At 45.0% G+C, this 17,346-nt stretch overlaps 1 protein-coding gene across 4 annotated transcripts in view; it reads left to right on the top strand.

Moving 5' to 3' along the window:
• The window catches only part of AKAP9 (A-kinase anchoring protein 9), a 269,468-nt gene that overhangs the window by 87,364 nt on the left and 164,758 nt on the right, over positions 1-17,346 (top strand). For all 4 annotated transcript variants that reach the window (XM_069729428.1, XM_069729427.1, XM_069729425.1 and 1 more), the window contains 4 exons: positions 4,735-7,068; positions 8,904-9,105; positions 13,629-13,708; positions 14,419-14,509. In XM_069729428.1, the coding sequence (XP_069585529.1) occupies positions 4,735-7,068; positions 8,904-9,105; positions 13,629-13,708; positions 14,419-14,509 (2,707 nt within the window). The remainder of the gene's footprint in view (positions 1-4,734; positions 7,069-8,903; positions 9,106-13,628; positions 13,709-14,418; positions 14,510-17,346) is intronic.

The following is a 17,346-nucleotide window of genomic DNA, read 5'->3' as shown; positions in this document are numbered from 1 at the left end:
AGCTGCAGCAAGGAAAACGAAATCTCCGAGCAGTCATAAATACTCGGAGACCACCCGAGCGTGCTCTGGAAAACCCGAGCAACGAGTATTCTTACTTATCACTAATAGGGAGGCTATGGGGTTTGTGCATTGGTCTGGTCCTATTAATTATTATGTCGTAAATCAATAGTACACATGAAAATAAGCATGTTTGTAATATATCTTATCAGAGAAATGTGTTTTTATCTGTTTGTTTTGTTCTGTTTTTTTTGTTCTGTTTTTTTTTGTTTGTTCTCTTTTCTTCTGTTTTTTTTTTTTTGTTCTGTTTTTTTTTTGTTCGTTTTTTTATGACTTATTTTTCACTCTCAATTCATGGGTAAAATCTATATTCAGTGACAACAGATTTTCTCTTTACTGAGATAGATAGGAGATGATGACAGTTGCTGCTCATAAAATTCTATGGAAAGGGGCGGAGCTAGAGGAAACAGACATTCTACTGCAAGTTCTCCTTAAACGACAGTTACAGTTTAAAGTTGAATTCAAATTTATGGAATATAGATTTATCAGATGATCCCATACATTGGGAAAGATCAGTCCAGGAGGTGAAAGAAGCAGTTTTCCTTGATAAGATATATTAAGTCTATGTTTATTATTGAATTATGAAATAAAAAAATGAAAATGACTTTTCCTTTTTTTAAATCGTCTTTTTTTTGCCTCATGTGCAAATCGGGAAGGTGACACAGCTGCGTTACTTTCTCAAGATATTGAGATTGGTTAATTTTTAACGAATGTACATGTGTAGTTTATTTCACTAGATGGCTTTTTGGAGTGTGTGAGAGAGAACAAGTCTGTAACATTCTTTGCTGTGCAATATGTAAGGAGCTGATAATGCTGGAAATAGGAGAAATCTGCAATTCAGGCCAACACTTGGGCTGAGCTAGAGTAAAGTCTTAGTAAAGTCTAAACTTTTTGCTGGGGTCCTGTCTAACTTGCATTAGTTGGATTAGATACTATATGTATGAGATTGATAGATGTTTGGTTACATATAAAATCCATAGATATCAGATGATAGGCAGATTTTAGAACAGTGCTACAGATATTTATAATATAGATAATGATGGGTAGAGCGATATACAGAGAGAGGGATAGAAATAGAGAAGAATAAACATTTGACACAGACCGGTGCTTCTCACAAAATGAAAATATCATCAAGAAGTTACTTTATTTCAGTTCTTCAATACGAAAAGTGAAACTGATATATTTTATAGAGTCATTACAGACAGAGTGATCTATTTCACGTGTTTATTTCAGTTAATGTTGATGATTCTGGCTTACAGCCAATGAAAACCCAAAACTCATTATCTCGGTAAATTATAATAACAAAAAACACCTGTAAAGGCTTCCTAATATTTTAAAAAGGTCCCTTAGTCTGATTCAGTAGCTCCACAATCATGGGGAAGACTGCTGATCTAACATGTCCAGAAGGCATCATTGATACACTCCACAAGGAAGGAAAGCCACAAGAGGTCATTGCTAAAGAAGCCGGCGATTCACAGAGTGCTGTATCCAAGCATACTAATGGAAAGTTTAGTGGAAGGAACAAGTGTGGTAGAAAAAGGTGCACAAGTAACCGGGATAACCGCAGCCTTGAAAGGATTGTTAAGAAAAGGCTATTCAAAAAATTTGGGGAGATTCACAAGGAGTGAACTGCTGCTGGAGTCATTGCTCCAAGAGCCTCCACATACAGACGTCTCCAGGACATGGGATACAAGTGTCGGATTCATTGTGTCAGCCACTCATGACCAAGAGACAATGCCAGAAGCGTCTTACCTGGGCCAAGGAGAAAAAGAACTGGACTGTTGTCAGTGGTCCAAGGAGTTATTTTCAGATGAAAGTAGATTTTGCATTTCATTTGGAGATCAAGGTCCCAGAGTCTGGATGAAGAGTGGAGGCCACAATCCAAGCTGCTGGAGGTCTAGTGTGAAGTCTCCACAATCAGTGATGGTTTGGGGAGCCATGTCATCTGCTGGTGGAGCTCCACTGTGTTTTATCAAGACCAAAGTCAGTGCAGCCGTCTACCAGGACATTTTAGAGCACTTCATGCTTCCCTCTGCCGACAAGCTTTTTGGAGATGGAAATGTCATTCTCCAGCAGGACTTGTCACCTGTCCACACGGCCAAAAGTACCAATACCTGGTTTACACACAACAGTATCACTGGGCTTGATTGGCAGCAAACTTGCCTGACCTTAACCCCATAGAGAATATAGGGGTATTGTCAAGAGGAAGATGAGAGACACCAGACCCAACAATGCAGACGAGCTGAAGGCTGCTATCAAAGCAACCTGGGCTTCCATAACCCCTCAGCAGTGCCACAGGCTGATCGCCTCCATGCCACGCCGCATTGATGCAGTAATTGATGCAAAAGGAGCCGCAACCAAGTATTGAGTGCATTTACTGAACATACATTCCAGTAGGCCAACATTTCAGATTTTAAAATCATTTTTCAAGCTGATGTCATAAAGTATTCTAATTTGCTGTGATAATGACTTTTGGGTTTTCATTGGCTGTAAGCCATAATCATCAACATTAACAGAAATAAACACTTGAAATAGATCATTCTGTTTGTAATGACTCTATATAATGAGTTTCTCTTTTTGTATTGAAGAACTAAAATAAATTCTCTTGTAGATGATCTTCTAATTTTGTGTGAAGCACCTGGAGGAGATGTGTATCATTTAGATGAGTATAGAACGGGGATGAGATGGATGGATAGAACATCTATAGATATAAAATGATAAATGGCAATAACACATAAGAGAGAAAGATCTATCTGAAGCCATATGTATATGAACCTCGTGTATTAATAAACTTAAGTGGACACATCAAAAAAATGTCACATAACCAGTTACCATAGGAAACAACGATGTTACTAGTCCAGGTCAAAAAGCATTTATATACTTTATTGATAAAAATTTACATTATGACACAAAGATAGGGAAAGGGGAAATTCATAAAATTACCCTTCAGTTGTGCATCTCCTGTAACAATGGGGCACACACCACCCCAAATGAATCCACTAGTCAGTGAGCAATTATATAGTATCACCAAAAATATGTATATCGATCAATATATGCACAGTCCATAATCATGTTACATATTAGTCATTAGAATTGGTATTGCACAAAAAAAAGCAAATCTATATCCCACTTACATATAAACCAACCACCACAGGGAACCCATTATCCGACCCCATGTAGGCTGCTGATAATCCTTTGTGGTATTTACCTATGCAGAGTGTGCCGAGTGCGCAGCTCCTGGTGAGGATCCAGAGGGGTGTGTATGCCCGCCACCCCAACGTACGTTTCCGTACCTTGTCAGTATTCCATACTGTAAACCTGCTTTGGCAAAACTAATGTCCTGCAAATAAAGCTTCTTTGAATTTGAAATGGATTTTAGATAGATGGCTGGATAGATATATGTTAGATAGATATTCGAGATGAATAGGAGATGGATGTGGAAAGAAATCTGGATAGAAGTATTGATGGTTAACGAGAGATGTTTGATGGATAGATATTAGAGAGACATGACATACTGTAGGTATGCTATACATCCATGTCATATTTCTATGCCTTGAGATAGCTATATATTGTAGATCGATCTGACAGGAATGTGTATATAGAAATGACATGGATGTAGATATAGATGTACAAGTATGGATGTATAGATTAATGTATAGATATGACATGGATATATAGATGGATATATAGATATGACATGGATCTATAGATGTATAGATATTATATGGATCTATAGATAGATGTATAGACTGATGTATAGATATGACACGGATATATAGATGGATATATAGAGATATGACATGGATCTATAGATGGATATATAGATATGACATGGATCTATAGATGTATAGATATTATATGGATCTATAGATGGATGTATAGACTGATGAATAGATATGACATGGATATATAGATGGATATATAGAGATATGACATGGATCTATAGATATTATATGGCTCTATAGATGGATGTGTAGACTGATGTATAGATATGACATGGATCTATAGATGGATATATAGAGATATGACATGGATCTATAGATGTATAGATATTATATGGATCTATAGATGGATGTATAGACTGATGAATAGATATGACATGGATATATAGATGGATGTATAAATTAATGTATAGATATGACTTGTGTATAGATTGATGAATAGATATGACATGGATCTATAGATGGATGTATACATGGAGGTACAGATATGACATGGATGTATAGATGGATATTTTATATTAAAGCGATAATTATAGAAGCGGTATGTAAAACATTAGGGATATATTATTAATATTATTACGGTATATATTAGTGAGATCTTTTTTTTTTTTTTTTGTCGCTACAATTAAATCTTTGTCTGTGTCCAGGTCCTGAGCTGTGCATTGGGGGATCCTCCATGTCTCCTGGGTCACACATGAATAATATCACTTTCTCTTGAATCCCTGTAACCTGTTATTATATTATCTGCTTACTTTTGGGTCTAATAACATGTATCTGTGCACAGTATGTACCTGTACAGAACAAAGACCCCAGGGCCCGAATCTGAAGCCATCCTACTAGGAGGGGGTGTTCTCCACCTTAACTATTGTGCCATAGAACAAAGCCTAAACTGTGATTGTAGTTCTGCTGTCTGTCATGTCTGCAGTGCGATCTAAATCTCACGCTTCTCTTCAAGGAACGGCAGAAAGAACTTGAATCATCCTATGAACAAAGGCTGAATGAGAAGGATTTGGCGACCGATAGCCTGAAATCAGCCTTACACAATGAAGAAATCAAGTGCGCAGAACTGCAAGAGAGAATCAGTGCGGACGAAAAATCTGTCGCTGAACTGAGAGAACAATTAACCCAGAAGAGCCTGGAAATAAATAGACTCTCCGAAGAGCTAAACACTTCCAAACAAAGAGAGAGGAGATCCTCAGACGAAATCAAGCAGTTAATGGGCGCTGTGGAAGACCTTCAGAAAAAGCATCATAAAGACAGTCAGTCGGAGGCAGACCTCGTTTCGCGAAGGGAAGCGGAGACACAAAGAAAACTGGAGCAGCTTCAGGCTGAGCTAGACGAGATGTATGGACAGCAAATTGTTCAGATGAAGCAGGAGCTAGTCAAGCAGCATACATTAGAAATCGAGAAGATCCATGCTCAGCACAAGCAAGAGCTAGACAACATCTCTGCCCAGACGACCATCAACGTGACAAGTGAACGAATTGATGAACTCAATGCTGTCATCGGTGAATTACATGCCAGGCTGCTACAGTCCGACGAGGAGAAGATGAAAATGAAAGAAGAATTGGCCAAGAAGCTTGACATTGTTTCATCTGAGAAATCCCACCTGCAAATGCAAATCGAGGATCTAATTCACGACCTCAGTTTTGCTCGAGAGCAAATCCAAAAAGCCAAGCAGAGCCTTAATGAAAAGGAAAACAAACTCAACGAAGCCAACAGTTTCTTGAGCACCATTGACGACCTAAAGGCACAACTGAATGCCTCCAAGGAATTTACCAAAGAATTAGAATCCAAACATGAAGCCGAGGTGACGAATTATAAAATTAAGTTAGAAATGTTGGAAAGGGAGAAAGATGCAGTGCTGGATAGGATGGCGGAGTCTCAAGAAGCCGAGCTGGAGAAACTTAGGACTTATTTCTTATTCAGTCAGGAAGAAGAACTCTTGAAACTCAGAGACGAAATGACTCAAGACCATAACGAGAATGTCGAAAGCCTGAGAGATAATTTAGAAACAAAATATAAAAACCAGATTGATCAGATGCAACATGAAATGACCCAGACCATCTCTTCCATGCAGTTGGAAAAAGATAACTTGATAACCAAACAGAATAATTTAATTCTGGAAATTTCAAAGCTTAAGGTCTCCACGCAATCGATCAATGATCCTAAGTCAGAAGAGATGATGATTCAGATTAACGAACTGCAAAAGGAGTTGGCCTGTCTGAAAAGAGAGGAAAAAGAGAAGGGAAGTATCGAGCAAGAGGTTCAAGTTTTACAGCTGAGAATCAAGGAACTTGAGAAACAAGTGGAAGGTGAAGAAGTTCTCTTGGAAAAACTGTCTGTTTTAGAGACTGATAATAGGCTTCTCAAAGTTGAAAACGATGCCTTACAGAATAGGACAAAAGGTGCTGAAAACCACAAGGACCTTACCGACGAAGCTAATTTAGACTTAAAAAATCAGATTGAAGTTCTCTCAACAGAAAATCAACGACTGAAGAACTGTGAGCTTCAGCTGAAAGAAGAGATTGAAAAACAGAAGAACACATTTTCTTTTGCCGAAAAGAACTTTGAGGTCAACTATCATGAACTTAAAAATGAGTATACCTTCCTGGCGAAGGAAAAAGAGCAATTAGAAGACAGTAAATCAAAGCTGGAAGAAGAGTATAGATTAAGGTACGAAGCTTTAAAAGATGAACTTGCCGAGCTGAAAGGCGACAAATTGGGAGAGTCTATGGTCGGTCGTTCTAAATTGACTACATCTGATCAACTCCATGTCGGAGAAGTCATTGAGAAAGACACAACGGAATTAATGGAAAAACTAGAGATTGCACAGCGGGATAAGGAAGAATTATCGCTAAAACTTACCGGACTCTCGGAAGAGTTACAGTTAAAGCAGAGTGAAATTAACCAGTTAAAAGAAAAAGTAAAATCATTGACTTTCGAAAGAGATCACGATCACGATCACTTAGAGGATGAATCATGTATGGGACATAACGAGGATATCCCAAGAACTGTCAGTAGTCGAACTGTTGTGTCTAATGATGGTGCCGGGACTCGCTTATTAGAAGAAAGTGTCTATCTGATTGAGAGTCGCCAGTTATATGGATCTCCACAAGTTGGGGAATTACAAAAGGAAGTTCAGGAAGTGTTTGTGGAAGAAGAGTCCCTTTTACAGAAGTTGCATGGGCTGACTGGTAAACTCGAAGCAGAAACGTCCCTGGTGGAAAGCACACGACTAGAAAGAGATGAGCTTCAACGAAAAGTGGATACAGTAGTCCAGGAGCAGGTAGGTGGCTTTCTGTATTTAAGAATATTTTGTAATGATACCGTTCTGTTTGTTTTGATTACAACCTATATCGTTGGCCATAAAAGCTCTGTACTCAACGGGTAAACATCTCGATTTCCCTACCAGGTATCAAGTACAGCCAAAAAAAAAAGTTTTATTATCACTTCTCCAGCATGTTGCGATCCACACAGGGTTGTTGTTTTTTTTTTTTTTTAAGTGCGGCCAACGTTTGTTCTGAAGAACTTTCGTGCAGTCCATGCAAATGTTAGCGTTTCTGGCCAAGATTGCTTCCGGTAGAGTAGTCGATCGATAATAATCGATGCTTATTTAAAAGTCGTAAGTTAGTTAACCCCCATCTGTAGGCTAGAGGATAACTTGGTCATCACTGGGGGGTCCAAATGCTCGGATTCCCAGAAACGGCGCTCTAGATTCCAGGAAGCAAGGTTTGTAGAACCCCTCATTGTATGGAGCACAGGTATGTGTGATAGTGTTGAAAATAGCGGAGGACTGTAGTCTTGTTTTCTACGGCAGTTAATGGATCGGAGGTTGAACATGCACACCTCTGCTCCATACAGGACTTTTTCAAGGTTCTTTGAAGCAATTGAACTTTCCCCCCCCCCCCAGGTGATTTCACTCCCAAGTGAAAAAATAACTCAACGTTTCGACTCCAAAACGTTTCTCAAACTCGTCTTGTGTTTGGTGACGAAACTTTAACGCTAATGAGTAAATAATATATATATTTTTTTCACTTAATGTTATTGAAGCGATGTCTTTTGGACACTTCATACAGATACGGTATTTATTTATTTTTATTCATACAGAATAAGAATAACGACAAATCAATCTTGAAACATTTTGTCCATTACGTCTAATTAGCTGTCCACAATTGCTTTTCTTTAGCTGTTTCGCGTGGCTTCCCAGGCAGATAGATTTCAGTCCTTACGTATTCTCTCTTTGTGCCTCTGTAGGGTTAGTAATTGTTTCTATGACTCAGCCGATGGCCATTTACATGCACAGTTTCAGTTCCTGCGTAATGAAATACATGTAAAGAATTCCAACTTGCTGTTTTTTTTTTGTTTTTTTTTGTTCTGCAGCAGATTTAGGTTCGTTTACAGACGGCCATCCCTTATCCATAAAACCATAAGGTCACCATTCTAGAGCATCTTTTCTTATCACTCTGCTTTGTGCCGTTCCTCTGTTACTCCTCCTAGAAATTTATAATTAAAGTGCCAACTAGGTGTTACCAGTTGTGGGGTGTCCCTATACTGTCTGACACTGTCCAATCAATGCTCTGTGTGGTGACACACCCCTTTGTCAAGGTAAATGGTAATGTTCAATTGTTCGTTTTAGAAATTTTTAGGAGGAATAAAGGTGAAGTGACACGATGTAGAATTGTTTTCTGTAAAAAATTTATTGAAATAAAAATTACAATTTTTTTTTTTAAATAATTTTTTTCAATTGGGAAATGCAAGTGTTTTTTTTCATTCTTTGTCAAAGGGCTAATCCAGTCTGCAAGAAAAAAACTGTCCCGTATATGAGACAAAGCTGTGTATGCAGCTTTCCTACGTGTACAGTGTTACTATACTGCTTTTTCCAGGTCTTCAGCAGTACAATAATGCCATTCTTAAGTGGCTGTCCTCTGCTCATTCTGTCCCAGTCTACACAGCAAAGCTGGAATGTGAGCCGGAGAATAGAGGAAGTGTTTTCTGACTGGCTCTAGTTGCTAGTGTAAAAACTGCAATATTGGCATGTGGACTGGGATGTGATGATGGACAATATGTAGACCTCTGATATGTTGATTTTTAATTTTATCCTGCCTTGTACGTCCTGTGCAGGCTGATCTGGTCCTGCAGCTGGAGGCACAACGTATCAGTCTTACCCAGATCCACAAGGCTCATCTGGAGCTGATGAGTGAGAACTTCCGAGCCGAGAAAGAGCACGATCTCCGCAGCCTGAGAGGGTCCCTGCTCGCCGCCGAGGAACTAAGGATGCAAGAGCTGCGTCAGCAGGAATCGCTCAGCCGCCCACCGCAGACAGGTAGCCATGTGTGCACTGGGCATATGGCCAGATCCGTACAGACACTCCCAACTTCACACTGCAGGAAAAATAAAACCTAAAAAGGAACCCAAATTCTATCAGCCAGCAAATGTTATTATTACACAGCTGTATTTCCTACATATAATCTAAAAGAGCATGGAGTCATTTCTTACAGATTCTTAATTTTGCCTCCACATGCAGACAGAGCTAGTCTTCATTTCCAGCTAAAGCCAGGAAATCGCATGCAGCGGCTGTAGAGAGGGGAAATACAAGTTATAACTAGTGGTCAAGGGTAATGAAGGAGTTAATGGAGCTTTCCATGATGGTCTCGGGTGGTGGAGAGGTTAATGCCGTATTTCACGATTGTTTAGGATAGTGGAGGGTTAATGCCAGCTTCCCTGCTAGCCTAGTGTAGTTGAGGGCTTAATGCCATCTCCCTCATAGCCTAGGGTACCGAAGTGGTTAATTCCAGCTTCTTAGATGGCCTGGGGTGATGGAGAGGTTAATGACATATTCTCTGATTGTCTAGGGTAATGGACTTGTTAATGCCAGCTTTCCTGGTAGTATAGGGTAGTAGAAGAGTTTGTCACTTTATTTGGTAGTGAATGGGTTAATTCCAGCTTTCCTAATGAACTAGGGTAGCTGAAGGGTTAAATTCAACTGCTTTGATGGTCTAGTTTAGTGGAGGGGTTAATGCCCGCTTCGCCAATGGTCCAGGGTAGAGGAGGGGATAATGCCAACACCCCTGATGGTCAAGGGTAGAGGAGGGGATAATGCCAGCATCCCTGATTGTCCCGGGTATTGGAGGGTTAATTCCAACCTCCCTGACGGTCCAGGGTAGAGGAGGGGGTAATGCCAGCATCCCTGATGGTCCAGGGTAGAGAAGGGGGTAATGCCAGCATCCCTGATGATCCAGGGTAGAGGAGGGGATAATGCCAGCATTCCTGATGGTCCAGGGTAGAGAAGGGGATAATGCCAGCATCCCTGATTGTCCCGGGTATTGGAGGGTTAATTCCAACCTCCCTGACGGTCCAGGGTAGAGAAGGGGGTAATGCCAGCACCCCTGATGGTCCAGGGTAGAGAAGGGGGTAATGCCAGCACCCCTGATGGTCCAGGGTAGAGAAGTGGGTAATGCCGGCATCCCTGATGGTCCAGGGTAGAGAAGGGGGTAATGCCAGCACCCCTGATGGTCCAGGGTAGAGGAGGGGGTAATGCCAACACCCCTGATGGTCCAGGGTAGAGGAGGGGATAATGCCAGCATTCCTGATGGTCCAGGGTAGAGGAGGGGATAATGCCAGCACCCCTGATGGTCCAGGGTAGAGAAGGGGGTAATGCCAGCACCCCTGATTGTCCAGGGTAGAGAAGGGGGTAATGCCAGCATCCCTGATGGTCCAGGGTAGAGGAGGGGGTAATGCCAGCATCCCTGATGGTCCAGGGTAGAGAAGGGGGTAATGCCAGCACCCCTGATGGTCCAGGGTAGAGGAGAGGATAATGCCAACACCCCTGATGGTCCAGGGTAGAGGAGGGGATAATGCCAGCATCCCTGATGGTCCAGGGTAGAGGAGAGGATAATGCCAACACCCCTGATGGTCCAGGGTAGAGAAGGGGGTAATGCCAGCATCCCTGATGGTCCAGGGTAGAGGAGGGGATAATGCCAGCATCCCTGATGGTCCAGGGTAGAGAAGGGGGTAATGCCAGCACCCCTGATGGTCCAGGGTAGAGGAGAGGATAATGCCAACACCCCTGATGGTCCAGGGTAGAGGAGGGGATAATGCCAGCATCCCTGATGGTCCAGGGTAGAGGAGAGGATAATGCCAACACCCCTGATGGTCCAGGGTAGAGGAGGGGATAATGCCAGCACCACTGATGGTCCAGGGTAGAGGAGGGGATAATGCCAGCATTCCTGATGGTCCATGGTAGAGGGGGGGATAATGCCAGCACCACTGATGGTCCAGGGTAGAGGAGGGGATAATGCCAACACCCCTGATGGTCCAGGGTAGAGAAGGGGGTAATGCCAGCACCCCTGATGGTCCAGGGTAGAGGAGGGGATAATGCCAGCACCCCTGATGGTCCAGGGTAGAGGAGGGGATAATGCCAGCATCCCTGATGGTCCAGGGTAGAGAAGGGGGTAATGCCAGCACCCCTGATGGTCCAGGGTAGAGGAGGGGATAATGCCAGCATCCCTGATGGTCCAGGGTAGAGGAGAGGATAATGCCAACACCCCTGATGGTCCAGGGTAGAGGAGAGGATAATGCCAACACCCCTGATGGTCCAGGGTAGAGGAGGGGATAATGCCAGCACCACTGATGGTCCAGGGTAGAGAAGGGGGTAATGCCAGCACCCCTGATGGTCCAGGGTAGAGAAGTGGGTAATGCCAACACCCCTGATGGTCCAGGGTAGAGGAGGGGGTAATGCCAGCATTCCTGATGGTCCAGGGTAGAGGAGGGGATAATGCCAGCACCCCTGATGGTCCAGGGTAGAGGAGGGGGTAATGCCAACACCCCTGATGGTCCAGGGTAGAGGAGGGGGTAATGCCAGCATTCCTGATGGTCCAGGGTAGAGGAGGGGATAATGCCAGCACCCCTGATGGTCCAGGGTAGAGAAGGGGGTAATGCCAGCACCCCTGATTGTCCAGGGTAGAGAAGGGGGTAATGCCAGCATCCCTGATGGTCCAGGGTAGAGGAGGGGATAATGCCAGCATTCCTGATGGTCCAGGGTAGAGGAGGGGATAATGCCAGCACCCCTGATGGTCCAGGGTAGAGAAGGGGGTAATGCCAGCACCCCTGATGGTCCAGGGTAGAGAAGGGGGTAATGCCGGCATCCCTGATGGTCCAGGGTAGAGGAGGGGATAATGCCAGCACCCCTGATGGTCCAGGGTAGAGGAGGGGATAATGCCAGCATCCCTGATGGTCCAGGGTAGAGAAGGGGGTAATGCCAGCACCCCTGATGGTCCAGGGTAGAGGAGGGGATAATGCCAGCATTCCTGATGGTCCAGGGTAGAGAAGGGGGTAATGCCAGCACCCCTGATGGTCCAGGGTAGAGAAGGGGGTAATGCCAGCACCCCTGATGGTCCAGGGTAGAGGAGAGGATAATGCCAGCACCCCTGATTGTCCAGGGTAGAGGAGGGGATAATGCCAGCACCACTGATGGTCCAGGGTAGAGGAGGGGATAATGCCAGCATCCCTGATGGTCCAGGGTAGAGAAGGGGGTAATGCCAGCATCCCTGATGGTCCAGGGTAGGGGAGGGGATAATGCCAGCACCCCTGATGGTCCAGGGTAGAGGAGGGGATAATGCCAGCACCACTGATGGTCCAGGGTAGAGGAGGGGATAATGCCAGCATCCCTGATGGTCCAGGGTAGAGAAGGGGGTAATGCCAGCACCCCTGATGGTCCAGGGTAGAGGAGAGGATAATGCCAACACCCCTGATGGTCCAGGGTAGAGGAGGGGATAATGCCAGCACCACTGATGGTCCAGGGTAGAGGAGGGGATAATGCCAGCATCCCTGATGGTCCAGGGTAGAGGAGGGGATAATGCCAGCACCCCTGATGGTCCAGGGTAGAGGAGGGGATAATGCCAGCACCCCTGATTGTCCAGGGTAGAGGAGGGGATAATGCCAGCATCCCTGATGGTCCAGGGTAGAGGAGGGGATAATGCCAGCATCCCTGATGGTCCAGGGTAGAGGGGATAATGCCAGCACCCCTGATGGTCCAGGGTAGAGGAGGGGATAATGCCAGCACCCCTGATGGTCCAGGGTAGAGGAGGGGATAATGCCAGCACCCCTGATTGTCCAGGGTAGAGGAGGGGATAATGCCAGCACCCCTGATGGTCCAGGGTAGAGGAGGGGATAATGCCAGCACCCCTGATGGTCCAGGGTAGAGGAGGGGATAATGCCAGCATCCCTGATGGTCCAGGGTACAGGAGGGGATAATGCCAGCATCCCTGATGGTCCAGGGTAGAGGAGGGGATAATGCCAGCATCCCTGATGGTCCAGGGTAGAGGAGGGGATAATGCCAGCATCCCTGATGGTCCAGGGTAGAGGAGGGGATAATGCCAGCACCCCTGATTGTCCAGGGTAGAGGAGGGGATAATGCCAGCACCCCTGATGGTCCAGGGTAGAGGAGGGGATAATGCCAGCACCCCTGATGGTCCAGGGTAGAGGAGGGGATAATGCCAGCATCCCTGATGGTCCAGGGTAGAGGAGGGGATAATGCCAGCATCCCTGATGGTCCAGGGTAGAGGAGGGGATAATGCCAGCATCCCTGATGGTCCAGGGTAGAGGAGGGGATAATGCCAGCACCCCTGATTGTCCAGGGTAGAGGAGGGGATAATGCCAGCATCCCTGATGGTCCAGGTTGATTTCATCTTCCCAGATCTCGGGTGATCCCCTTTGATTTTGTAAAATTCCCTTTTATTTTAATCGACAATATCCCATGTAATTTCCGGTTTTTATTTCTGCACATTTCTGACTTTAATGTGAATGTTTATTGCAGCGATTGGAATAACGTGCGGATGTTTCTTACAGTTACTGACGGCGAATCCTGCCAGGACCTTACAGAAACGCTGCGGCAGAGGATCAGCGAAGAATGTCATCATATCGATCAGGTGAGGAGGAAAGCTACGAAGCATCGCACAAGTAAACCCACAACGGACCCAGTAATCACTGGGGGCAGCAACCACAGGAAACAATCATCTCTTATTTTTTATTTTGTTTTTCCTTATGTGTATATTGTGGGTTAAAAATTAATTTTTGCTATTGGGTTTCGTTAAAAGTTTTGCTGCGTTTTTTCTCTTTTACAGCTTCTTTACTTGCCTGAACATTTAGCTTGGATGTGGTCTGTGGTCATAAATCAGGAAAAAGACATAACAGAGCTACAAACTCTTCCAACAGAATCTCAGAAGGCGCTCGCTGACAGATTCTCAGTTAACTCATTCTGCAGTTAGCAACATTGTGGTTAGAGAAGGCAAACGGTGCAAAATTTCTAATGAAACTCAATTGGGAAAATTATTTTTAACCCCAAATACATGTATTTAAGTACAAAAAAAAGTCTTCAAAGTGAATAACTCCTTTAAAAAGTTGCCCATTTTTGTAGTTATTACCTAACCAAACGTATGTAAAATGATGGAACTATACCCTTTAAATGTCCAATAGAGGAAGGAGGGTACAACTCATGATGCTCCATCTTTTTTTTATTTTTTATATCATGTTAATTTGTCAAAAATGTAAAAGATAAAGATACGGTAACTCCTTAAATGGTTTTTTAAAGGTTTTTCTTCGTTCTCTTTTTATTTCTTTATTATTTTTTTTCATCCAGGTTCTTGGTGAGAGACTGGCGATTTTGGAAGTTACCACTGAGGAGGCAGACAACTCCAGAACGTTGGACCAACACAGAGCAGCCGTGCAAAGTAATTTCCATAGGTTACTGCTTCTTCAGAGCTTCTCAAACTTTCCGACAATTACTGCAGAGCCTAGTGGTACATATGCCAAGCTGCTGCAGAAACTCTTTGGAAAGAGAAGTAGTCTGCTAAGGAGCTGTAGACACAAAATGACCAGAAATATTTAATCAAATCCTGCAGCAAACTTTCATTTTTCAGTTTATTGCAAAAGGGGGATCTAGCCGTGAAAAGGGTCAGTAAGTAAAAAAAAAAAAAAGTTTAAACCCATTCTGTTTTTTAGCTGAAAACCTCTGCAAAATGCAAAAATTTGGGCTAAGGACATTTTTCTATGTGTATTTTTTTCTGTTTTGCTTCTTACCATGTATTGTATGTAAGTAAGGTAAGGTTATACACATGGGTATATCCTTACAAGGTTAATGTAAGGTTCTACACATGGGAAGAAGGAATCAATATCACCATTACACACTGAACGGGAAACCACTGGGTAAATCTGACAGGGAGAAGGACTTGGGGATCCTAGTTAATGATAAACTTACCTGGAGCAGCCAGTGCCAGGCAGCAGCTGCCAAGGCAAACAGGATCATGGGGTGCATTAAAAGAGGTCTGGATACACATGATGAGAGCATTATACTGCCTCTGTACAAATCCCTAGTTAGACCGCACATGGAGTACTGTGTCCAGTTTTGGGCACCGGTGCTCAGGAAGGATATAATGGAACTAGAGAGAGTACAAAGGAGGGCAACAAAATTAATAAAGGGGATGGGAGAACTACAATACCCAGATAGATTAGCGAAATTAGGATTATTTAGTCTAGAAAAAAGACGACTGAGGGGCGATCTAATAACCATGTATAAGTATATAAGGGGACAATACAAATATCTCGCTGAGGATCTGTTTATACCAAGGAAGGTGACGGGCACAAGGGGGCATTCTTTGCGTCTGGAGGAGAGAAGGTTTTTCCACCAACATAGAAGAGGATTCTTTACTGTTAGGGCAGTTAGAATCTGGAATTGCTTGCCTGAGGAGGTGGTGATGGCGAACTCAGTCGAGGGGTTCAAGAGAGGCCTGGATGTCTTCCTGGAGCAGAACAATATTGTATCATACAATTATTAGGTTCTGTAGAAGGACGTAGATCTGGGGATTTATTATGATGGAAAATAGGCTGAACTGGATGGACAAATGTCTTTTCTCTATCGCCTTTCATTGGGGGACACAGAAACCATGGGTGTATGCTGCTGCCACTAGGAGGCTGACACTATGCAAATAAAAAAGTTAGCTCCTTCTCTGCAGTGCACACCCCACCGACTGGCATTATACTCTTCAGTTTAGCTTAGTGTCAGTAGGAGGTGGACACGGGTCTTTCATTAGACCCTTATCTACCTCAATGTGCGTCGTTTCTTTTCAGATTTTTCCGGAGGGATACAGGGTGAGCAGTCACACCTGTAGTCCCACAATGCGGACTATGAGTACGGCGTGTACTGCCACCCCGTATCCTCATAGATCCCTCTCCAGGACCAAGGTCCTAGCACACAAGCGTGCTTAGAAGTCCGGTCCTGGCTCCGTCCCCCACCCACTCGCCCACCAGAGCCTGTCGGTTGGAGGAGACGAGGACGTCCATCACAGCTCCGTGGACGTCTCAATCCCTTCAGGTTAGTAACTGCATGGGATGTTTAGGTGAGTATTTCCCCTAAATTTCCAGATCTTCCCCTTACTCTCTCACAGTGTGGGGGAGTAGTAGTTCCTAAATACGCTGCACTATCTTCTATGGCGGCGCTGATTTTATTTTAAAAATTGATCCTAGGGGCACCAAGACGAGCAGTGGCTCTGCACTATGGGCTATCCCCTTCATCGGGCCGCAGTGCCCTCCCTGCGGCCGCACTGCGCATCGGCCGCAATGTCACTTTTCTGGCGACTCCGGCACCCCCCCTGCGGGCTTCGGCGCCGTGATCCCCTTTCCGGCGGCGGCGGCCTCTAATTTGGGTCCCGGCTTCAGCCGGGGCCTACTTCGGCGCCGCGTCCCGTTCTCCCTGCGGTCCTGGCAGGCTGCCGCGCTGCTCTGCGGCGCACTGTTCCGGGGCCGCGGTCTCTTTTCCAGCGGCGCCGGCCTCTACTTTAGGTCCCGGCTTCAGCCGGGGCCTACTTCGGCGCCGCGTCCCGACTATACCGTTTCTCCCTGCGGTTCTGGCAGGCTGCCGCGCTGCTCTGCGGCGCACTGTTCCGGGGCCGCGGCCTCTTTTCCAGCGGCACCGGCCTCTAATTTAGGTCCCGGCTTCCGCCGGGGCCTACTTCCGGTACCGCGTTCCTCCACTTCCGCTTTCTTCGGGCGGGCTTTCTCCCGCCCGACAAACTGTGCCCTGCAATCTCCGCCCACCGGCGCCATCTGGGCTGTCTCCGCCCCTTCCTTCACGTCGCTGCTGAGCACAGGGCAGGAGATTCCAACCTGCCCGCATTTTCACCTGGGGGCACAGCATATCATCTGCGCGGATTGCACCAGAGGCCACAGGGCAGCAGCTCCATCTTTCTGTTCCACTGCTGTTCTTCAGGCCTGCAGTAAGCTCCGGACAAGAGTGCCCCAGATGTGTCTACCTGTTCTCCTAGGGGCTATCCTTCCTGAGGAGCATCTTCCAAGCCGTGCAGCCTTCCATCTGGACACAGCAGCGCCTGCCGTGAGTACCTCTGCACCGCAGTTTGACTCAAACCCCTAATCTTCTGACATTTCCCTCAGGGGCCCGTTCAGTCTAATTTTAAGGGAGGTCGCCCCCGGCCTCCTACCTTTTCCTGCGTCTTAGTGAAACACTTTCAGGGTTCGCCTTGTAACCACAAGCTGCCCTCAGGCAGGCCTGCAG

The sequence above is a fragment of the Ranitomeya imitator genome, chromosome 6, assembly GCF_032444005.1.
Source record: "Ranitomeya imitator isolate aRanImi1 chromosome 6, aRanImi1.pri, whole genome shotgun sequence".
NCBI lineage: Eukaryota > Metazoa > Chordata > Amphibia > Anura > Dendrobatidae > Ranitomeya > Ranitomeya imitator.
This window is presented reverse-complemented; position numbering and strand designations above follow the sequence as displayed.